This window comes from Merops nubicus, unplaced genomic scaffold (assembly GCF_000691845.1).
Source record: "Merops nubicus isolate BGI_N331 unplaced genomic scaffold, ASM69184v1 scaffold26399, whole genome shotgun sequence".
Lineage (NCBI taxonomy): Eukaryota > Metazoa > Chordata > Aves > Coraciiformes > Meropidae > Merops > Merops nubicus.
In genome coordinates, this window is record NW_008629385.1 from 1 (window position 1) to 24,719 (window position 24,719).

A 24,719-nucleotide genomic window follows, 5' to 3' on the forward strand; every position below is an offset into this window, starting at 1 on the left:
CGCCCAACCGCCTTTCCCTCAGCGGAGCGGCGCGGGAAGTGCCGGGGTCAGCGGGGCCCGGCACGGCCCCTCCTCAGCGCCATCGGTCTCGGGCACCGATGCGCACGTTAAACTTCAAAGTCTGCTCAGTGCCACGCATCTCGTGTGAGAAAACGCTCGGCTTCCAATGTTACAGCCACGTCAGGCAAGGAATGGCGTTCCTCAGCAGGGGCAGTTGTGCTTCTCCCACAGGCTTTGCTCCCCTGTAACCGGGCTGCAGCTGTGTGGCCAGATTATCCCGAGAAAAAGCCTTCAGTACAGGATTACACTTTGTCATGAGCATGCAGAAAATGCAGCAAAATCATTCTTCAGTCACTAGGGCCATGCAGCAATAAATTCTAGCAAAATTTTGAAGGTTTTTGTATGCAGTCATCATTCCTTTTGGTCATAGAGAAGGAATAACGCTGCACAATTAAAACAAATAGGGGGAATCTAAAATAGACAGCAATCATTATTGCCACATTTTTTTTATTTTTTTTTTTTTTTTAAGAAGCACCTTCAGTTTAGTTCACAGTAACCTCATGCAACCAGGGCACAGGCTCATGGCCCCACAGCGCTGTTCCTCTCCTGCCGAGGGCTGGAAACCTCACCCTTGCTGGATTAAGCTCTTACGTTAGGCACCTCTAAAGTGTCTAAAGTTAGGCTGGATGAATGCAAGCCAAGCTGTTGAACAGATGGAGTGAAATCCTCCTCTTGATAACAGGAACTTTATATCACTGCCATGGATAAGAAGGGCAGCTAAAAAAAGTGAAGGAGGTGGTTATATAAATTTCAAGAAGGCTTACCAGCAATGCTTAAAGGTAAAACTTTCTGATATATCTTCAGTATCCGCTGCCAGCTGCAGACCCTGAGCAGCCAAGAAGCTCTGGAAAGAAAATGAGATCGTAATACTACAGCTACCACGCTATGAGACCACAGGAACTTAATGATGCAGCACAAACATGCAAAGCATGAGGAAGTTGGAGCCTGGAGCGCATGAGACGTAAAACCTGGTGTCAGCAGAGTGGTGCTTATCTTGAGTTCAGTGCACAAAGCCAGCCGAGAGGCATATGTGAACAGAAAGGTGATTTGACTACCAGCAAATAACTAACAGTCTTATTAATGCCAAAAATACTACCACATATGCTCATTCCTTTTTGCTTACAGCCCTGTAAAATACTCATGCTTGTAGCTGCTCTGATTCAATGTATTTTTAATTTTTTTTTTTTACCTGGCTTATTCATAGTTTTTAGCATCTGCAAATTCACCTGCCTCATCTTAAAACTGAGCTGCTGCCTTGTGTTTCACATGTAATTGTGCTTCAAAAGATGTGCATCTCAGCACAGGATCCATTTTTCTTAATTGGCTGTGGATATTTTAGGAGTCAGATGTGAAATACAATGGTAATTATTTTCAAGCATCAAAATCCTTCAAGTAGATATCTAAAATAAGCCATAATTACTGCAGACAGACTGTAAAATGCTTCATATAAAATGCTGTGAAGCAATGAAGCAATTAGTTTCTCATTATGTATGTTCATGTCCACGCTGAAGTGGGGATTATATGCTGCATGCAATTTTGACGTAACGTTTATGTAGAAAGTAGAAGAGATTTAACAATAAAGCAACTTTTCCCCTCCCTTTAAGCACTTCATTTTTTGAGGAAAAAGGAAACTACAGTTACACTATTTCCCAGTCCCTTTGGGGAGGCCGAGTGGATGAATTGCGTTGGGCTTGGGCCGTTTCTTCCTCTCCTGTATTTACCTTCAAACTTTCTCCAAAAGTTGAAATTGCTGAGGAATTGCAGAGCTGAAGTTACCAAGAGGTGCACCTCTGTCAAAGACAAAGCAGCAAGGACTGTGCACAACCTCATACTGCCATTCTCTGACAGGAAAAGTATGGTTAGAACAGTGACAGCACAGTAACAGCCTCCTAGCGCAGGGCTGCTTTCCAAGTCACCTTTAGTCATTTTGGTGACAAAAAATACATTTTTACTCCTTGTTATCTCTGCAGAACACAGGGAGCTAAGGGAGCCTGTGCTGCACTGTGACCCAATTACTGCAGTCATCCAGTCACACAGCTCCACACCCCGCATTCAGCTATGACTAGAAATCCTAGTGAGGATGATGTGAACGACACTTGACCCCACAGAATTTGTTACTGATGATGATAAGCAGAGCTAGGCTGCGTTTATTTTGCAGAATAAGGAGGGCCAAGGGAAAAAAAAAAAGTTCTAAAATTGGACCAGTCTGAGATACGCTAAGTCACAAACCTCAAGCTGTACAAAGTCATTTTTGCAGTTTCTTTTTTTCAAGGCAAACCCTAGATTTTCTTATATAAGGCAGCCCTGGCAATATTTAGAACACACAGTCTGTTTTAGCCATGCCCTTTGCAGCATGACTCTAGCTTTGCTCTTGTAAATGCTACTACTTCTACTTTAAAAAGAGAATTACTTTTATATTGCAAAATATTTAATTTCCTGTTAAAATGAAATGAAACAACAAAATAGTTATACAACTTTACTAGTTTATATTTCAATTCAGAAAGTATACACACTGCAACTATGCTACCACAATGTCCACGCATCTAATATTGATGGAGTTACAGTATTTTTTTTTGTATTAAACAATAGAGATAATGTATACAGTTAAGGAAAAAAGCTTGGACATAGCATGTTCTATTCCGTAGTTACAGAGTACATTAGCTAGCATTAGTACAGTAAACAAGAAAAAGGTAGAAATACAAAATAAACCAAATATCTTTATATACAAACCAGTGCCTCTTATTGTTACCAGCTTATACTCACACTGCACACAAAATTTATCCACTGATGCAATAGATACTTCAGCATAACACAAACCATTATAAATTAAAAAAAATACAAGGTGCAAAACTCCATTCTACAGCTTTCTGGTGAGAACTCAAAGACAATCCAACGAATAAGAAATCCAAGCACGTTTAGCACCTCTTAGTGCAACTGCATCGAGCATTAAAAATGACCTACACAACCTCCAAACGTTGCCAGGGAAGCGAGCTGGATAGCTAGAGATGCTCACAACTACACTCACCCCGCGAGTTCTGCCTCATTTATATCTCAGTTTATTGTTTCTTTGTCCCATTCATACCTATGTGCAAAACTAAATCCTGGAAGCTTTCTCAGAGCTTCACAGAAGGCCTGCTACAGCCGGGTAAAAACAAACAAACAAAAACAAAACGAGGAAACTGACAAAAAAAAAAAAAAAAACAAAAAAAAACAGACTCAATTAACTGTCAGACCATCCACATAATTAGTACTTTTTAGCAGTCCTGGTGTTGGGGATTTGAACGTTGTTGATATGTGGATCAAACAATATAACACAGAAGTGAAACGGAAATTTGCCAAGAATTCTGATTATTCTTGTCTAGCACTTAGACAAGTCTCCCAGCCTCAGGTTGTGAATTTGTTTGGCAGCCCATGCCAAAAAAGCCCAGAGTTGCATAGAATTGATTAGTAACAGAAAGAAATGCCAAACACAGAGAGATGGATGCTGCAGCTACTAAAACAAAGTGGGGTTGCTCGACAAGAATGCTGAAATCATCCCCATTCATAAAGCAAAACATGTCACCTCCTCCTCTCCACAGCCTGGCTCTGGGACTGCTTTCTGGCACTGATGTAGTTCTTGCTAAATTGTCTTATCTTTTTTTTCCTTTTCCTTTTTTTTTTTTTTTTTTTTTTTTTTTTTTTTTTTTTTTTTTTTTTTTTTTTTGTTGTTTTCTTCAACTTTGTTAGTGACACTTTTCAAATAAAATATTAAAAAAGATTATAACTGTAAAAAAACCTATCATATGTAAACTTAACAATTAGGGTTTGGTAAGTTCTCGTACCTAGCCTGTGAAAAGCCTCCAGCCAGACCGCAGAATGGAGTGTTTCTCTGAAGAGCTTCAACCTAGCTACATCACCTGGTAAATATCAGTAGTATGAAGATCCCATGTCTCGCAATAAAACCTCTCTTGTGTTTCCATCCTCTTTCTCACTGACCTATTGAAATCCTGACATGCTGTGTTTCTATTTTATTTACATTCTGGTCCTCTCATGTCACAGAATTAAACATCTGGCCAAGGAAGGCAACAAAAGGTGTTAAGAAGGTGTGTTTGACAACTGCTTTTCAACAAGTCTCTTTTCCTTGGACTCCAGTCACTGTTTTTATAGAGCTTATTGTTCTGTTGAACCATGTTTTCTTTGCAGCTTGTACTTCATTCAATGCCAGACCCAAATGGTGCTCCAAGTCCTGCAAATGGAGGAGTAATTTCATTAATTTGTTATGTATTCATAGAACAAGGTTATAGGAATTAAAAGTAGAAGGCTCTAGGACAGCTACAATCTCTTGGCCACTTCGGAAGTTGAACAAGTCTTACATATATTGAAAGTACCACAAGAAGCTGACAAAGAAAAGATAAAAAAAAGCCTTGAAATGCAAAACAAGACTAGTGAAACGTTCAGCTTTCTTCAGTACATCCAAACCCCTTCATTCTTTCCCATCTGAGAAAGAGCTATTGCCACAGGAGGTGGACTCTACAAACTAAAATTTATCTTTTCTGTGAACAAGAACTGACATACCAGTTTTAGGCTAAAAGAACAAAGTTGTCATATTTTACAGAAATACCTCAAATACCTGTAGTGCTTTCCAATTGTGTTTTAAGAAACATGTCTAACATTTGTCACGTTACTTCTTCATTTAACATTGTGAGATAAAGAAATGCATGACTCAGTACTCTGTCAGAGCTTGGGTTTCTTCCAGGAAGCTGCAGAAGATCAGTCAGTAAGTACTGCACAGCCAGGCAGACAGCTGGAAGCTGCAGTAGCTGGTAAATACAGTTCATGCAATTTCAGTTTATTGTCTGCATACACTAAGTTTCAGACCCAATGTTTGGATAAATAACCCATGCAGGAAATAGCAGGTTACAGTTTCAACCAACAGGATCTGTTCCAACCCCTCTACACCAGGCACATTTTCCTAGGAATGCAGACATGCCATGCAGACTGCAGTGAGCCCCCAGAGCATTACCTGTATTTTACATTCCGCCTCCACAAGCTGCAGCTTGGTCTGGGCCAGCTCGAGCTCCATTTCTCTCAGCTGGTTTTTCAGCGTTTCCTTCTCCTCATCAGTGTCCTCATCTGAACCATCCTTGGCAGAACTAGCAACCTTCACACGGCCTTCTTTATTGAAGAACTCCCGGCAGTGCTCGCAGTCGTCCACTTTTTGCTAAAGTAAACACCTGATTGTGAACACTTGCACTGAAGTGCTGGTGACACGACCAAAGCCTTCTCATGCCTCTGCTCTGGAAGAGCAGCACAACACGGGAGGGACCACCAGTGACTTAAAAACTCTGGAACTTTTGGGGAAGCACAGCCAAGCAGGAACTCCTGCCACCCCAGACTTAGGGGCTCTGGAAAACATAGCTGTATTTTCAGTAAAACTGCATTCCTACAATAATGGGCTCTGTACTGCCCACGTTACTTTGTGGTGAAAGCCAGAAATCTCCTCCAGAAAAGAAGATCCCCCTCAAGAGAATTAAGTTACTACTGCCCAGCATCAATATTAGTATGTAACCAATATAGCATGGGAGAAAGCTGACAGTTACTCATCTCTTCTCCAAGATCTCCCCCTTAAAAGCTTCTTTCCAAAACTCTACATCACTAAGGAGCTCTGTTTCAGCCACTATTTTAGTAATGAAATAAATGTGTGCTTCCTGTTACGATTTGCTAAGAAGAGATTTAGACACTGTAAACTGTGGATCTATCTGGTGTCTTACCCGTATTTTCTCAATTTCAGCTTTATTTGCTGTTTGTTGCTTTTCCAGTCGCTCACTCAGCTGGGAACAAATCTGACAAGCAAAAATATGTTACCAGACCATTTAGAAATGTAAATTTCCTCCCAAATGAATGCTAAAGCAGAAATAAATGCTACAGCAATATTAACATGGATAGTCTGCAGGCTCTTAGCCACAAAAATTGGGATACTGCATTAAGTTGTCTCATCGTACATATTCTCATTCTCTACATATTCTTCTATGCCCATAGGAAAAGGTGCAGTTCCAGTCTAAGTTATTAGCAGTTTGGCCTTGAAAGGGGCCAGAAAAGGTCAGGAATAGCATGGCTCTTTCTGCTGTCTTTGGGAAAAAAGAACCAGGCAAGGCAGCCAGAGTAGTAAAAAAACCCCATTTGTTCCTTGAAACCTGTGTGATGCAGACTCAAGAATGTTCTGAAGATTTTGGGCCCACTAGGATACATGAATTTGTTCCCTTGATATTTTATGATTAGGAGCTTGAATTCCAAAGCAAAATCTCTGAAAGGAAAAATGCATCTTTTTTTTAATGTCTTAACTGCAGTTACGTTTTGACTGAAAAAAGGAAGCAGGGAGAGAACATCCTTTTTGGAATGAGGTGAACCTTTGATAAACAAGAGCCTCTGTGAACAGCATCAGGCTGTAACCGAGGCTGTGGTGACTGAGGACCCACAAATACCTACAGCAGGGGCAAACAGAACTGACCCCCAAAGCATCAGGATGTCAACAAAAGAAAATTCAAAACAAACACAAGCTTCCCATTTAAAATAACTAAAACTTCTCTTCAAATGCACAGCACAAATGACACTTATTTCCAGAAATCTCGTAAAATAACCTAAGAAAGTCTTGCAATTTCAGAGCAAACCACATCATCTGTAAGTTGTACTCACCTGTTTGTAGTCACCAATAATAGAACTGTTCTTTTTGATCTCTGACTCTGCCTTATCTAGTTCCCTGCGACACATTTCCTTCAGCTGAAGAATGAAAAAAAAAAGGTACATAATTTATATATTTGTACGGTCTGAAACATAACAGGTGATGTTTACTCCTTCTCCTTAACCTCACTGCTATACTCTGCACCAGGGAACAATGATCTAGCTCAGCTCCATGCAGACAAGGGAAAGCTGGACTTTGGTGGCCATCACTGTTAGAAAAATTGACTAGCTAAGAGAAGAAGGTATTAAAGTGCTGACAGCTCAAGTCCTGTACTGCCTCTCTGCACAGCAATGTCTGGCACAGTCTGTGCCTTTGTGATTTTGAGTTAAGAATTGACTACCCTATGAAGCACCTGGCAGGAAAGCAAAGAATTCTGCTTTGCTTATGTCCTTTACACTACAGAAGAGGGACAAACGTGACTTGGAACGTTAAGCCCTTCCCACACTTCTCACTTGTTTTTTTATTTCTGTACTGCACAAAAATGTGAAAGTGACAGAAGTGCCCCTAACCTGAGCTGATTCGTCTTCTAGGCGCCTCTTTTCTTCTTCTGCATCAATCAGCTTCTGCTTGGTCATTAGCAGTTCCTTGTTCAGAGCATCTGCTTTTTCCTCTGCCTAGAACAAAGCGTGGAGCACAGCACTGAAGAGGCTTTTCTTGCTGTGCCAGTGCTGCTCCAGCAGGACACTGCCAAGATCACAGTCTTTTCATCCTTATTAATAAGGATCTGTTCATTGTTAACAATACAACTTTATACTGAAAATTATTTTTCTGAAAATTACCATTTACAATGGCAAAGCAACAACAAATCAAAATTACTCCATCACTGCAAGCCCCCTCCTTGAATTCAGTGATTAGTTTTAGCAAAATTGGAGCAGGGCTTGCTCCAAAGAAATCCAGTAACAGGAGTAAGTTTTGTTTTCTCATCCAGACTGGAAGTTGATCAATACATTTTGAAGTCAAGAAAAGACACAGAGCAGCTCACACTGTGCAAAACTAATAAAAGACTATAACCAGCTTAGACCCAAGTTCAGTTTGTAAACATTCAAAACTGCAGTGAAAGCAGAATTAATTAAAAATACCTCTAGAACATTTAAACACACCCCCCCCCAGACCCTATGGATTTGATACCATCTTCATTATGTCACCTCTTCTAAAGAAAGTAGATGTCCCACCAGAAGCCAAACAATCCTTTTTTACTGCTTTTTTTTAAGAATAAAGACATATTGTTGAGGGGTCTCAGGCTCTTTATAAACCACTAAAAAGTTAAGATACCTTTTCCTCTCCTATACACAGCAACACAGTACTTCCCAATAGGTGTATGAATTCTACATAAAAATAGATCAATAACTCAACTGATATATAAAATCTTCAGAAAGTAGCTGTACCAATTCCCTTCAAAGGCAGAAAATCAAAAAGTGAATTTTAGTCCCTTAAAGTCCTGCTGATCCTTTAAAACAGATGGCAAAGGCAAAGAGAACATCTTTTCATTATACATGGTTTTTAAGCTGTTTAAAAGTTAAAGAAAACTGGGATGTGGGAGTCCAACAACAGTAGAGAAATGAAGCCTATTTTCTGGTCGAGTGCAAAGGATATTAAGGAAATTCTTGTATTTCCAAATGTTTTGCTTTGATCTTTTAGGTTCCAAGATTTCAGACATGCCATGAAGGTATTAAAAAAGGTGCATTAAACAATGTCTTTTGGTACTTTTCTTTCAGGACATCTAGCCAGTAGAATGAAACTTATCATTTCAGGATCCAATTAGAAGAGTTAATCAGGGTCCTAAAGCAGGATCAAACCTACCTATCTCCTCCTGGGGGATAACCCAAATGCTGCCAACATCATTTAACATCTTTGAAGGTACTGACTATTATATACCCAATAAGGTTTCTCAAAGATTTTCCTTAATTTTGTTCCTCTCCCAGTTCTCCATTTTAATGAATCAATGTAAAAGTGTAAATGTGTCTCACACAGGCCCAAGCAGCCACAAAAAAACAGTTAATAGCTGAAATAAAAAGCTTCTTCAGTACATTTTTTGCTGGAGTCCACCCCTTGAGTGCAACTGCCTTCTCTGAGATGCCTTTAATGAAGTGAAAGAGCACAGGTAACAGGAAGTGAACATACCCATCCATGGTGAAAATCCTACTGCTAGAACATACTTCTATAATTCACAGATTCTAACACTGAAGAGCAGTAGATGTAATAAACCTGGAAGTCATGAGCCAAACCTCATTAGGAGCAACATTTACCCATTAGTATCAACATTTACTATGAAGATTGTTTTCCAACAGCAAGTTTCCAGGAGACTGTGGGAAACCTTAAATTCTCTGAGCCAGATAAGCTGAAACATTTTCAAGCCTGTCAACTCCTGCACTGTATGATTTTTAAAAGTAATTTTCCTTTGAGGTTTCAGAAATGCACTTATCTTGGTACAGAACAAGAATGGCAAAACACAAGCACTTGAACTCTTCCCCTCATCTCCCCAGGCAGACTAAACGTGTTCTGTCCTTCTGCATGCACTACACACACCAAACCCTTCTGTCTCTGCACGTCCTGTAAAAAAAGCCTATCCTAATCAAATCTCCCAAGCACGAGTATGTAAAGAAGGAAATGTGACAGAAAGCTTAGAAAAATAAAAGAATACTATAACACAAAGTGAACCCAAAGTTTCCTCCCAAGAGCTCTGCTGATATGGGAAACAACCCAGGACAATGAGTTCACACGGGCAGGTTTCAACAAGCCACATGGAAACCACAGTCACATCTGCAGAGCTGCCTAAGGTACCCGAGATTCTGATTCCACTGAGAGCCAGACTCAGACTTTCACTTTGCAAAACCTGTCTGCTGTGAAATCCTTTTCTTATGAATATCAGTTGAAGGAAAACAGAATACAGCATCCATGTTATTATCTCTGTGACAATTCAAAGACTTGACTTAGCTCCTGCTAGATCTTCTTTTAGTGTACACAGAGAAGAAAACAACTATTGAAGTACAGGCACAGAACTTCTCTTCTCCCACAATTTACTCTGAATGATTTTCAGAGTAATCAGTATTTCAGTCACCAGTCCTGTTTTCCATGGACCTCTTGACACAGGCCTATAGATCAGTCTGCAATAAGGACACGGGAGAATCCTATGGCACCCAAATAAAAACTGCTCTCCAGTGAGATGAGTAATGAGGCATTAGCCCTAGCACCTTGTCTCCACTAGAGAGCATAAAGAAACATCTTACGTTGTCTAAATCTTTTCGCAGAGCAATCTTGCTGGTCACCAGCTCATGTGCAAGGTCATCATTCTCCTGCTCCAGCCTCATGTTGGCTTCTTGCAGGCGCCGGTTCTCCCGCTGCAGGAAAAGAAACGAAATCAAGAAAAAGTTCTTCCCAAGTGTCTGCCTATGAACTACAATGCTCACTGCACCTAAGCACAAATGCCTGCCTTAAGGACAGCTCTACCTGCATGAAACGAGGACAAAACTAGCCAGCCATATTGTAGATATAAAGTACATAAAATACAAGTCTTGAGAAAAAACAACATAACTCTCCTCAGCTATTACTCGTTGAGCTACAGAAATGTTTTGGATGACTGCAATAGTACTGGTATCATTCTGCTGTCAATACCTTGCCAGGAAGTCTCTACAAGTACTGATTTTCTTGGCTCAAACTAGAATTTGCATTCTTGAAACAGGTGAGAGAGGAGAATCCCAGGAAAACCACTCTATTTTCTCCCTCCTGCTACAACTCCCAGCACACAGACAGACATTAAAGTTGACATAAAACTATTCAGCTTAAAATGCATTTATGTATGCATGTGTTATTGTGTTACATATATGTATACATAATTTTACATTTAAAATTCATTCTTATATTTGATAAATAAAATAGTTCTAAAATGATATATTTACTGTAACATACATCATTTGACATTAGGGAGAGGACTGAAGTCAGGATTATAACCCATGGAAGGCCGAGTTATAACTAATTAGGCACTGTCTTTTCATTTATGGCCTCCTATGCAATCAGCCCATTACACAAGTGCTAGGAAAGGGCTCCAGTGGAACAGCTGTAGAAGGCCAAATACAAATTTGTACTGTTCCTTTTCTCACTGTTAATCTGGGCTCACAACAACCCCATACTGACTAACATTGATTTGTTTCATGTTCATATAACCGATTCCCCCCTTCCATCCAAACTGTTCACAAAACAAAAACAGCTCAAAGAAAAAGGAGCTGAAGTAGGAGCCTCCTGCAGGTGCTGTGTGTTAAATCAGACTGGAGTACATAAGTACATATGTGTTACCTCATATCTTTCTATAGGATCCTCCTGCTGAGCTTGCTGCTCTCTCATGGTATGATATTCCTTTTCATATTTCTTCAGCTTCTTCTGGCTAATCTAAATTAAAGCAGCCCATTAGTTCCTGCCCAGAACATCAATAAAAGAACACAACTCACAAAGGGTCACGGTACAACCTTCAGGCAACTCCTGCCTTGTGAAAACTCAGCTGGTATCTTCACTCAGCTTTGAGTATCAAACCCTTAGAGATGGTCAGAAATTCAATTCTGCTCAATGCAATGACAGAAGCATCCCTTCCTCTTATCCTGATGGGAAAGAAAAGTTTTTGAAAGGCTTCCACAGGAGCATCCTGCCCGAGTCATCCTCGGTGCTGTGCAGCTGCGTGGTGTCCCCAGAGCTGCAGTGGTTTAGCACAACCAACTGCCCCACGAGCCAGGAGATCCAGCTAAGTTTGGAACTAGGCTGATGCTGAGGTCTCTTCAGCTGCTTTTCCAGCCGTAACATTTATCATCATGCAGAAGTATTTAGTTTACTTTACGTGAGACTGCAAATGCTGAAAGGGCAAGTGCAGGCTCAGCTGACATTGCTGCCAGTGTCACTCAAGCTCAGCAGAAAACAGTTCTGCCCCAGAGCTGCCTGGCTGCCTCGGCAGGCAGCACCAACTCAGGCACCTGTGCCCTGTCCCCTGCTGCTCCAGGATTCAGAAGGCTGGAATTCTGTCCTTGGCTCTGACAGACACACAACACTAGGAAAGGGACTCCCTCAGGAGCCCAGTTTCACCCTTCTCTGAGAGGAGAGAGAAGGGTGGTGTGGAATTCAGTATCTTGTGTTCAACTCCTGTGGGACAGGGAACATGAGAACCTGTAACAGATCCTGACCTGCATCTTTCCCATTGTCCTGCCATATGCTACAGTGGTCTAGCAACACAGGTCACACCAAGACCACTGTGAGCATTTCACATACAAGTAAGGATGCATCTAAATTAAATCTCTAGTTGCTGATGAACCTTTATTATTATTGCAGAAAACCAAATAAATGCAAAAGCTATGCCTATGTTTTCCTGTTTAAAAAACCCTTGCCTGAGAAACATGTTAACCAAATTTTAAATGCACAAATGACAGGCAGAATGGGAAACACATTTAGTTTCTCTTATCTTTGGTTTTATCACTAACCACCTTACTTGAAACACACGGCAGAAAACTGGTAGCTAGGCTCCCTCTAGTGAGGGCTGCACAGAAACCTTTCACCTGCCTTTGGCTGACAGTTTTTTGGAGATGCCAGCCCATTTATCTGGAGTCAGTCCAGCTGTCACATCACAACTGCACAAGTTATTCTTACTCAGCACTCCAGATGAACACCCAGAGTATTAACCCTTGACTGACAGTGAAGCCAGTAACTTGACTAGATTATTTCACTGCTCTGGCCCAGCTCCAACACTGCTCAAGTTCCTGGGTTTCATACACCAAATCTCAAGCTATGTAAAGGTTAGATCTTGAGAAGTGAGGCATCCAGCCACCTGAGAGGAAAGGAAGGCAGGCACACCACTGCATCCTCATCCTCTGCTTCGCCAAGTGCACTAGACCAGTTTTGCCTTCAGATGCCAGTACCAATGTGATCCTGAGAGGATTTGTTACTGTCACTGAATCTGGACGTCGAGCCCTAGAGGGAAGCGAGCCCTGGGATCCATCAGCCAGGCCCTTGGCTTTGTGTGGTGACAACACAGAACTCAACACTGAAGTCCCACCACAGTTTTTCAGGGGCACAGGAGGCAGCAGCAACCCCGTTAACATCTGACAGCAACACTGAGGAGTGACTTTAGGAATCTAATATTGTCTCAAGCTAATCATTTACTGACCTCCTTTCCAGCAGAATGCTGTTGTAATCACAAGGCCTCAGCTCAGCTACTTCTTCCTGCTTATAAATGATTTATTTTGACATCAGGCCCTTTTCTGCTCAAAAACACTTCCACATACAGAGTCGGAGATTTCTCCTGACAGCAAAGGACTTCTATTTTAGGTCACAAAAGCAATTATGTGCAGCACTCCCATCAGAAGTAACACCCATGGATGTGATACAGAAGTGTCCAGTATCTGTGCAGACTGTGCTTTCTCTATAACCTCCCACTGGATCTCCCCAAAACAGAGTGCTGAAGAAAGCAGTGGACAGTCTTGCTGTGTTCTGCTCAGATGGTTTGCTTTAACTGCTTCACACAGCACTGGGACCACAGAGAATTTTGGCAGAGATGGAAGAGGAATAAGTTATTTGGAAATGTGAAAGGCAAATGCACTCATTACACACAATTTTAACCAGATGCACGTGCAACATCTAATCTGGGACTAATGCTAAACGATTGGAGAGCTAAACCAGCTTACTTTATTCTTGATTATTTTGTAATTTCTACACCACTTTCACAGAAGAGATGCTTCAGCCCTATGCAGAACACTGTTATGTGTACTGCTACTGCAGCAGGAGCATGAGATGCCTTGAATGTTAACATGATAGAAGCTGTGTGCTTATGCATCAATGCTACAAAGAATTCCTCTACTGAATTTTAAGCAAAAAGGATGCTTTGAACCATACCAGTGTATTTGACTAAAAATTAATCCACATGAAACTGTAAAGAAAGAATCACAGCTTTCTTAAAAGACACTAAAGAAATTATCAAATTTCCATTTTAGAATCCAATTGTTACATCTATAAAGAGGAATTGATAGTTTCCTAACTGTAATTTTGGTGGCTTTTTGTTTGTTTGTTTGTTTGTTTTTTAATTTCACTTGAAAAACTCTGCTCAAACTGCCCATATAATCTTTAGTTACAATACTTACTGTTTAGAAAAGCAATTGACTTTCAGCTGTGAGGTAATGCAATATTAGATACATATATAACTAAAGTCTCAATGTCAAAGGCTAGAACTTTTATTTTCTGTAATTATAGTTAAGAAATATGGCTCAGTGCACAAATGAAATCTAAAACAAAACAAAACACAACACAAAAAAACTCTGCTGTTTTCCTCAGGAATGCAAACATACAGGAGAATGAATATCTGAATAGATCAGAACAGATTAACCTGTTATTGTCAGCTGCCTACCTAGAGTACAAGTGAAATGGTCTTGAATGGGAAACTAAATTAAAATGCTTCCCAAAAAAGCAGTGTATGTCCCCCACCATAAAACAATGACAGATCAAAACACAGGAAACAGATAAATCTCCAGGTCATTTCCCTAGCTTAACTTGTAAGAAAGTTACAATGCCAAATCATATTCCTTCATGTCCCTAGTAGATCTGTAAACTTATCAATGCAATTTTAATGAGCTCCCTACTGCAGTATATAAACATCACATGCACCCACAATTAAAAATAGCCATTTTCTGTCTGAAACATTACATTCCCTTTCTGCATTATTTACTCTGTTTTAAATGAAATCTCCCCACGACAGATACTACCCTGTTAGCAGCTACTACCATAGAAAGATTTCAAACTGCAGAGATGTCTGCAATCATTTTATATTAGTGCCATTAGTCACTTCAGGTTGTTTTTGGGGTTTTCTTGTGTGTTTTGTTTTTTTTTTTTAGTAGCCTCATTTTTAGTAGCACTGAATATTGCTTTCTGAAAGCCACTCTGGTTCTGAGTTCTCCAGGTGAGCCTGTATCACTCTGAGAATCCTGGTGCTTTCCTGTTTCTCTGTAAAGCATCTGCAATGCATTTGCTTTGGCCAGGTGAGTTGCAAAGTTACGTATGGAGACAGAAATTGTGCCCACTGAAGGTTCACGTGCAGTTGCTGTCACTGTGCCCTTACCTTCATATTACAGGCTAATTCCATCAGCTTTTTTGCATTTTCTTCTGAGCGGTATCTCTTGGGCAGCTGTACACGGAAGAATTTTAAAGCCCCTTCAAAGTCAGTCAGTAATAAATCATCCTTGGTCGTCTAGAGACAAGCAAAGAAAAACCAGTAACTACAAAGCAGATTTTGTATAATTATTAAATTCCCAGAAACAATAAAGCAACAAGAGTTTTGTAAAGCTCCAAGACCATAACTACTTTTTAACCTTCTAAAAATAGTGTTTGTTTCTATTCCTGCAACCTTCCATTTCCCCACCACCCCTCCCCAAAGCACTGTGCTGTACAGGGTATGCCAGGCAACAGCAATGTAATACAGCAAGTTGTTAATTAAAAAAGCATAGTATTTTTGTAACAAGATCTTAATTTTTTATATGGTGCACAATGATGCATAAAACAATGTAACATTGGATACTCACTTTTAATAACCCCAGTGCAACGTTAAAGATAACACTTATTCCCTGGAGAGAAAAATAATGACAAAATAAATTAATTTCTCAGTATTTACAAGCCTGGATATTAAGTGGTCTGGTGGGTTTTGTTGTTCATCTAGTTCCTATGAGAAGGAGATCATTGGGAAGCACATGTAGCCAGGTGCTGCATTAAATCAAAGGCCCAGAGAATGACTTTACAAACAATTAGGAAAATATCTTTACTGGATAGCCATTACAGATAGCCCAGCAATGCCTCCACACAGGTTTAATATATCCTTAATAGTCTAATACTCTAAAATGATGAAGGCACTGTTGTGCACTTTATTTTTTTTAATGACTAATTGGTGTCCTCAAGATAACTTAATTTTCATATAGTAACTTCTGACAACCCAGATTCAAATGCAGCAATATATACACATCAATATACTAAGTTCTGCTATTAAAAAACTGGGATAATTAGTGTAATTTAAAAGAAAGTGACTCACTTTAGGACAGAGTCTCACACCATCTGTTTTCCCACTACTCATTAGAAGTGTTTTAGTTATGTTGACCAATTAAATGCAAACAGTTCTTACAGTGAGGAGCAGCATACACCTGCTTAGGGGTACCTTTGGTAATCAAGATGTTGCTCATCTTATTTCAAAAGTCTGTCTTCCTTTTTCCCACTAAACTATTTTTTCACTATTACTTTAAAATAATAAAAAAAACTCTTAAAAAGAACACATTTACTATTTATGAATTGAAGATGTTTCTAAACAAATAGAACTTATTTTCTTGATACTATTTATTGCTTTCTATTACACTGGTGCAAGGACCAAGCAAGCAGCAGACAGACACAGAGAAAGGGTAAGAACATTGACCAGGAGGTTTATGACTGAAGGAAATGCAGACAGACTGCCACTTCACAGTAACAACTGCAGACCCAAAGAAGAATGGGTGTATAATGTTAACCAGAGAGTAAAAAAGCAAATAAATCAATAACTCAAGGATGCTTCAGTACAATATGTGATTTGTTTACTTACATTAGTAAGCTCCAACTCAAATTACACTACTGACCAGCATACTGCCAAATATACAGTTCTAAACATGATTACAGACAAAATAGCAATGTAAAGAATTCTGCTCTCCAAAGATATCCTGTGAAGGATAAAGATACTTTAAGTTTCCAGGAGAAAGAGCTCCAAGCTTGTTAGATTACCAGCATGACAGTTAGCTGGGCAATGTTACACACAATGGTCCCAATGCAGTAATATTCCAGGAAAAAGAAAATGTTATCATACAGATTTGTAAATTAACTCTCATTCCATGAGCACTGTATGGAATCACACACAGTTCTCAGCATTTTCAAGATACAAATTAGGAGTCAATATGTATATAAAAGATCACTATCTCCTATTCCTATAACTCTGTTGAATCTTTTTCCTTGCAGAAACGTAACACTTCTACAAAAAAATAATTATCCCATGCTCTGAAAGAACAGATAGTAACAAGGACATGAATCAAGAGAGTGAGAGACTGTCAAAAGGTGCAAGCAGTACAAGTCTCCAGTTACAACACATACCTCACATAGGAGTAAGTCAATAATATGGAAGACCATGTAGAGAGGGAACTTTGCAGTGAACAAGGTCAGGAACCACTGGGAAGCATACATGTGTGCTTCAAGGCTAATGTCCAGAAAGTGGTTATAGAGATCAGGAATGTATTCCTAATAATAAAAAAAACCACACATGAATACTGAAAGTTAATCTATACTCTTTTAGAGCTGTAGTTCAAATACCAAAGTGACAGAAATAAGTGGAATACATTGACATTCAGTGCAGCAAGGAAAGCTTCTCTACCCATGCAGCTGCCTGACAGGACAAAGGACCTCCCAGGGACGGCGCAGGCCTGCCCTGGTGTGGATGCTCAGCAGGACACCAGATCACATGCACGAGTCCAGTCTTCAAGCTCTCACCTCCTCAGGACAGGCAGGCAGCAGATGTGCTGATGCTGCAGAGCCCCCTGGGCAGTGCTGCAGCCAGCTCAGCAGTCACTGCTGTGCCAGGCCACACGAGAGCCACCCCAACTGCTCAGGCAGGTCTGCCTTCAAACCTCCTGCACGCTGCCAGCAGCACCAGCCCGGCCTCAACTCAGCCTTCTCTATTCTTAGAAAACCTTCAACATGGGTAGTCCTCAGTCTTATCCTTACTGAGGGGTCACAAACACTACCCACGTACAAGATAAATTACTAGTTTTGAATTGCAGGCTCTGATCCATTCACTCCACACAAGGTTGAACACCCACCTGCATGAGGCGCTCCAGCTGATAGAACTTGCAGTGCAAATCTTCAAAGTTTTGTTTGAAAAGTTCCCTGAGTCCATAATCAAACATGATTTTGACCAGAACACTGAAAGCTTGCTCCTCAGGCATCTGCAAGAGAGTGAAGTGCACTTACCACAGAGCATTAAATCTTTCATAGCGGTTCCATTTGCCCTCGGCTCCCCTCTCCTCCCTCCTCCAGAAAAGCTAAATTGTCACTACTTTTTGATCTGGCCCTATCCAGTTTAAAAGTAAACAAGAATATTAACACACAAAATGTGGCCTAGTGTTGCAAAGGGCACTTCATTCTTATTCTGTGAAATAAACCACCTCTCAGTCGCTCGACTGAAAACACGTCGTTCAGACAGGAAGACCAAAGCCACTTCTGGGTGTCTCTGTTCCAAATCATGCTAGAATCAAAAACTGCCATTTTGAGCAGCCTAACCCTTTGTCACCTATGTAACCAAGACAGAAGCAGTACTACTAGGGCATGTTAAACAGGATTTTTCACTTATTCTTCACCTATGTTTACCTTTTTAACTGACATTACTACATTTGATGTTTATTTATTAGATGGCATGAATAAGAGAGACCAGTAATTGCTAATAAAACTCAGCACTGGTTTGGGAAAGTTCAATATCCCTTTCCTGCCAAAACCTGAAGAAACACTCATCAAAGCTCATCAGTATTTAGGGCTTTTTTCCCTGACATTAAAATTCAGTTTTCCTATTTCCATAGTAAAGTCTAACTACAAGTCAATCACTTGTTCCTGTAAAGGACAGAACATCCATCTCAAGTATTCTATTAAAAATCTGCATGTGGAGCTTGTTAAAACTGAAAACTTCACTAAGACATTCCAAACTAGTAGTGAAGGACTTACAGAAACTTAATTTCCTTTTCTGTAGCATTTCTTTTTAATATTTATTTTCCCTGGCAGCCACTGTCCAAGGGATGACTTCAAAGGGAATCAAATAAAAAAAAACTTATTTGAAATATAGCCTTTTAAAATGTATATATTATTCTCAGAAGTAACAACTATTGCTAAAGAAAGAACTCTAAAATGACATATGGTTCATTCTTGGCAATGGATATTTAAAAAAAGACATACAGCAATGAAAAAGCTCCAGATACATTTCAGTAGGTGTTCAGTTCTATCAGAAAGTGTCACCCTTCTTGGTCTGATTCAATGCAGTAATACAGAATTAATTGCTTATCAAGTAAATATTTCAGATTACAGTTATAAAGAATTAAATGGTTGTTATCATTAATCATTTGGCTTTTGTTTCAAAAGAACAGTTCACAATCTCTCCTGCATCCTCCACTGAAGACCAAGCCTCCTCCCCCACTGCAGGCTGCAGAGATACCTTCACTTGTTCTCTGTGCAGCCACAATCACTAAAAAGCAGCTGGGGAAATCTCAAACACACTCCTAGGCTTAGGAACTCCATTCAGTTTCAACTACCCATCTTTGCAACAGACACTCTGAGGAAAAAGCAGACATTGCTTTAAAAAAGAGCAGTCTATAAATAATTTGTACTGATTTCAAATCCTCTCATATTTCCCAAGTGTGAGTGAATGTATAATTTTTGCTTTCAATATACAGCAACCATAAATCTCTCTAGCTTCTGAACACACAAGCAATTAAAGGATATTACTCTGATGAGATCACTTCTACCAACAATTAAGTTCAAGAAAACACAATTCAGAGTCTTTTAAAAAAATTACAATATTATTGTATTCTTGACTAGCCTCTCAAACCAAGAAGCACAAAGCCCTGCAACCCCACAGTCCACACTGGCAGCATGCTGCTCAAAGCTGACACAGACTGACATCCCATCAATGTCACAAATACACTGCTGTGTACACAGGATGTCAATTACCAACCAAATTTCTGACTGATTCCAACAGAAAAATCTGAAAAAGTTTAAAGCTGCCTTGAAACCTTTTAACAGAAACATTTACACAATCTCCATGCCTACTAGTGCCCATGAGCACACGGCTGCAGTTTCAGAGGGCTCCTGAAACAGAAGCACAGTGAAATGAACACTGACTGTAGAAAAGAGTCCTTACAGTTGTTTTAAACAACTTACTCTGTTCCATGTGAAATCACATTATTACTGGCCAACATATAAGTGGATATGTGGCCTGCAATACTGCTTGTTCAGCAGTTACCAATATTTGCTCCAAGCAAATGGAGCAATATCTTTTCTTAAGCTTAAACGGGGGAAAAAAAATCCACCACTTACATGTAAAAGCAGAACAGCAGCAAGAAATGACTGGCCTTGACAGTAGCCAATCTCTTCATCATAGACAGAGTATGCCTGAAAAAGAATCAAGACTTTACAGTGCATCTGTCTCAAGCTACAAACACAAAGGAAACAAAACAATGCAGTGAACACAGCTTCATAAACCCCTGACAGGGCACATGGGTTGCAATTGTAATGTACAATAACCTCTGTGAAAGCCAGACTGTGCTATACAGTGGCAGTGGCTGGTTACAGTGATGCACCAAGCCTGCTGCAGCCTCTCAAACCACTTCTCTCGGTGCTTTTACCTCTACACAGGTGCTACAGGGATGTTAGAAGAGGGAGAAACACTAGGAACACAAGAGTGCTGGAAGCTTAAAACAACAACTGAACACAACAAGTTGTTGTCCATTTTTGGTACTTTCTACCATGTTACCAAAACCAGTCAAGAAGAAAATACCTTGCATATTTTGTACAGGGAGTCCTGGCCATCCCCCCCAGTGTCTTTAAAATAATCATGAGCAGGGAACGTTCGATTGATGTCTCGGGTGATAGCACTGTCTTGTGGAGACTCCTGTTAGGAACAAAAAAAAAAAAGTAAATTAAAACACATCAAAAGAATATAAATTACAATTTCCCAGGACTGAGAGTTGGGAGATTGGCATTGTGTTGAGTGCACTGCTCTAAATTTAACAAAACACAGTCTACTCAACCAGAACAAGCTGCCTGCATGCTGGCAGCTCCAGATCACAGTGGTGATAGCTGTGGTTCCCTAAGCACATGGGGGCACCCTCCCTGAGTGGCAGGAGCAGCAGAGGCACCAAAGTGTTCAGCTATGTTTCAAGTAAGTTTCTTTTTATTTCATTGGCATTCTGAATGGGCAAATACCCGGGTGCCATCCCACACTGAGGTCTCCTCTGGACTCTGTCAATATCAGACATGTGACTGAGATGTTCTGAACCATCTCATTCAGTTCTGTTTGAAACTATGTCTAGTGTAGTCATTTAATGCAGAGCTCATAGCACTGGGAGTGTCCTCTGAAAACAGAAAACACCAGCTCCCTCATTAACAACTGCAGTAATGTGCTTAGTTAGGGAGCTAACAGAAACAGCTCACACACATCACACCTCCTCCTTTAGCACAGAAAACAACAGTAAGAAAGACTGATGTTTAAGACTCAACTCAGCAGGGCTGTGAGCAACCTGGTAAGACCTGCTCTGAGCAGGGGCTGGACTAGATGACTTCCAGAAGACCCTTCCAACTCAAGTTATTCTGTGGTCAGCATACAACAGAAATCACTCATTCAAGCTGTCTTTAAAACACTTAATCTAACCAGCATGTGACAGGCAATTTTACTGTGTCTCTGGAATCTGAAATTGTGCTCACCATATTGAATTAAAAATCTGAATGGAGCTCTACAATTTCAGAACTATTTCTACAATTTTATGCCATATTTTGTGATTTGTGATTGATCAGATTTCATGTTTTGCACAGATGTCTTTCACCATAATGTCTTGTACCTTTGGAGGCAGTCACAACCCAGCTGCTATCTAGCTGATTACTGTAACCATTCCTATTACCCAAATTGCCATAATAAAACAGAAACAAAGCCCCTTTGTTTGTCTGTAGGTATTTCTTTTATTGGTCCTTCTTTCCACTATTTAAAAGATGACTTTCCTGAGCAGCTAATGAAAGCAAGAGCTCCTTGGTAGTGGGACCATCTGAGAAAATGCCACAATAACTACTACAAAGCCCTTGCCAGTGAAATTGTGAAATGTTCCCTTGTTAGGTGGCTTCCCTGGCAATGACTGGACACAGGAATCAAAAAGCCAGTGGTGCTCACGTGTGAGATCACCACGCAACAGTGTCCAGGTTAACACTGCAAACATACAAGATGCTCTGCAGAAGCAAAACAGATTTTAAAAAAAAAAAAAAAAGTTTTACTATATCCAAATAACCCATGTTTCCATTAGACAAGTGGAAAAAAGGATAGAAGTAAAATAGGTAGGAAAAAAAGTACATGATGTAATCAGTGTGAAGATCATTAAATACAGCTTGTAGCAGATCTTTTTCTTCATAAAATGATTTTGCAAACAAGAACAAAATTACCACAGTGTGCTTGATTTTCTCTTCTGATTTTAATCCAAAGTTAATGCTTGTGGCTTAATACAGACATTTCATTAGGAAATCATTACACTGCTATTAGAATCCAGTTACTGGATTGTTTTGGAAATTATATCAAAAATACAGTTCCACATTTCAATTTGATAATAATTAACATGCCAAAGAGGTCTATCTCATTATAGGGAAATCACAAACAAACAAAATCCAATGCTGAATAAATTTCACATAAATATAAGCCTTTTAAGTCAACAAAGGCAAGTAGAACACTGGCTGGCTGTTAGCTTCGGCTGGTTTCCAAGTAGAGAAAGACAATGCTCAGAAACAATTCTGGAAACTTTTAAAGCATGGGAATACAATCTTGGTGATAACTTTTCTGTTTCTTAACTGCCTGCAAGACTGAACTACAGCGAAGTTCCTTGCTCTGCAGGGGCACAGGAACTGCTCACTGCCAGCAGCAATCTGTGGCATGGAAGGAGTGGGTTTCCTCAGAGCTCCCCGTGTCCTGCTGCAATGGCAAAACCACCTGAACTCCACTTGCCTTCAAATGCACTCATTTAACAGCCCAGACCAAGGCATCTGATTGGAAACCCTCAGGATAGGCTTCTCAAACAAATCATTCATTATGGCTGAAGAGAACTAATTAGTGGTCTCGGTCTGGCTTTGTGTGACTTGCTCAGCACTTGACTCCTGTGTGTCAGTACAATTCCTCAAGCAATCTGTAGCACTGGTTCCTGCAGCTGAAACATAGCTCAGGGAGAGAAAAATTAACGGAAATGTTAAGGTTTAAAAAATGTTTTTCAAACCATGGCTTTGAAATCACCCCATTAGTACAAACTGCTGCAATCCAAGCATTGTGTAACCTTTTCTTTACTCCTATTTTTATACCTTGCTGTGAGAATTGGCTCAATGGGCAATTTCTCATGCTTTCAGAGGACTGGGAACTGAAGGAAACCCTTCTGAACCCACACCCTTTACAAACTGGGATTGAAAAATAGAAAGCTAAGAATGACAGGAAGAAAAAGAAAGTAATAAAGAAAACAGAGTGGAAAACAGCCATGAGAACTGAGGCAGTGCAGTGAAGATTAAAATTCTCACAACAGTTCACTGCTCCAAAGGAAAGGAGGAAAACATAGATGGTCAAGACTGAGAGCATACCCTTCCTCCTCCTCTTTTATGAACTTTAAAATATTAGAGGAGTTACACTGAAACCTTCCTCTCCAGTCGATTAAAAAGAAGCTACGTGACTAATTACAGAAACCAGGAGGCAGACCAGCAGACAAAATCTCATCTACTCTATTACCCTGTATAGAAGAGCATATGGGTTCCCACCTCCTAAGCTGGACATGCTTAATAAACTTTTTCCTTGTATTTTCATCATCTTCCAGGGACAGTCCCAGGATCCACAAATCACATTGTGAAGCTGCAGCCTCAATCAGTGTCTTCAGACTGAGACTGTTAAATTAGAAGCACTTCCTGTAGCTTAAGCCCCAACTAAAAGACATGGAAGAGCTGGAGTTCCTAGTACCTCTTCATGGGGCTGATCTACTTGCCATTTCCAGCAGCTCAGGTGTATTTCTCCTAATCCCCTACATAAACCCAGGAGGATGAAGAAGCAATAGCAAAGAATTGCTGAAGGGACACGTTCTGTATGAAAAAAATCCCTGAAATAAGAAACCTCCAGAGAAGCAGAGGAAGCTGGCCTGCTGGAAATGGTTTGCCACCCAAAGATCAGCCCCTGTTGTACCAGACTAGTGGAGAAATCTGATGGAGCCATAAAAAATAAAGCCTTTACCTAGACATGGGCTGACTTCAACAACAACAAAAAAATAGAAAAATGGTGAGGTCCAAACTTCAGATTCCCCCATTCCTAGGCATGACACAAAATACAGAAGCTTGCTCACTGGGTGAGTTATCTGACACATCCACCCCAAAACCCAAACTCTGCTTGATTCTCTCCCACTCTTACCACAATAGAATCAATTTGCACATTGCAATTGTTTCTTAGGAAGATCCCACTGACTTTGCAACAAGGATTTTGTCACACAGTCATAAATTACTGTTAGAAGGGTCTAGAGACTGAATCGATCAGTGGAATTTCACCTGCTTTGCCCAAAGTCAGACCAGCCTGGGACACGTTGTTTGCAAGGCGTAGACAAGCCAGTCAAGACAGCACCCAGCCAGCTGACAGCTTTCAGCAGTTGGAAGAAGCAGAAAAAGCCAAAACCCACTGCAACTTTCACTGACAACAACAAGGGTAATCTTACACGCTGGGGATAAGTTATTTTGAGCAGATCTGTACGTTTTAAGTACATCTGAGAATACTACAAGGTTTTTCAATAGCTATTTTTACTGTTTGCAGGATACCTTGTCACCAGGTCTGGTTTGCAGGTTGATGGTATTCTCAAGATTACTTTTAATAAGCAATACTTCCAGTGACTTTTACACAAAGAGCATTTCCTGCATTTGTCTTCAACAAGTTTCAGCCAGAGGAACTGCACCTGTTACTGTTAAGGAAATGCCAGAAAACCACTTTCAAAGCAATTTACTTGTTAACTTCTCACAAGAAGTGCTCCCTCCAGAATGTGTTACCTGGACTTAGTGCTTAACAAGAACATTCACAGATAAATAGTATTTGTGGGGAAAAAAAAGAGAATAATTCAGAAAATTTCAGCATGGTTAGACAGTTGCAATGTGATACAATACTGCATTGATACAGCAT

The 24,719-nt window shown here is 40.2% G+C and overlaps 1 protein-coding gene across 1 annotated transcript; it reads right to left on the minus strand.

Moving 5' to 3' along the window:
* Window positions 1-2,523: 2,523 nt before the first annotated feature.
* On the minus strand, window positions 2,524-23,345 carry LOC103779360 (rab GTPase-activating protein 1-like). The gene is made up of 15 exons (XM_008946985.1): window positions 23,301-23,345; window positions 22,145-22,172; window positions 20,337-20,452; window positions 19,877-19,951; window positions 17,617-17,742; window positions 16,895-17,038; window positions 15,319-15,360; window positions 14,859-14,987; window positions 11,069-11,161; window positions 10,006-10,116; window positions 7,288-7,392; window positions 6,733-6,816; window positions 5,811-5,882; window positions 5,063-5,260; window positions 2,524-4,285 (listed from the first exon to the last, which is right to left on the minus strand). The coding sequence occupies exons 1-15, from the start codon at window positions 23,343-23,345 to the stop codon at window positions 4,163-4,165; spliced, it is 1,491 nt and encodes a 496-aa protein (XP_008945233.1). The 3' UTR covers window positions 2,524-4,162.
* Window positions 23,346-24,719: the final 1,374 nt, after the last annotated feature.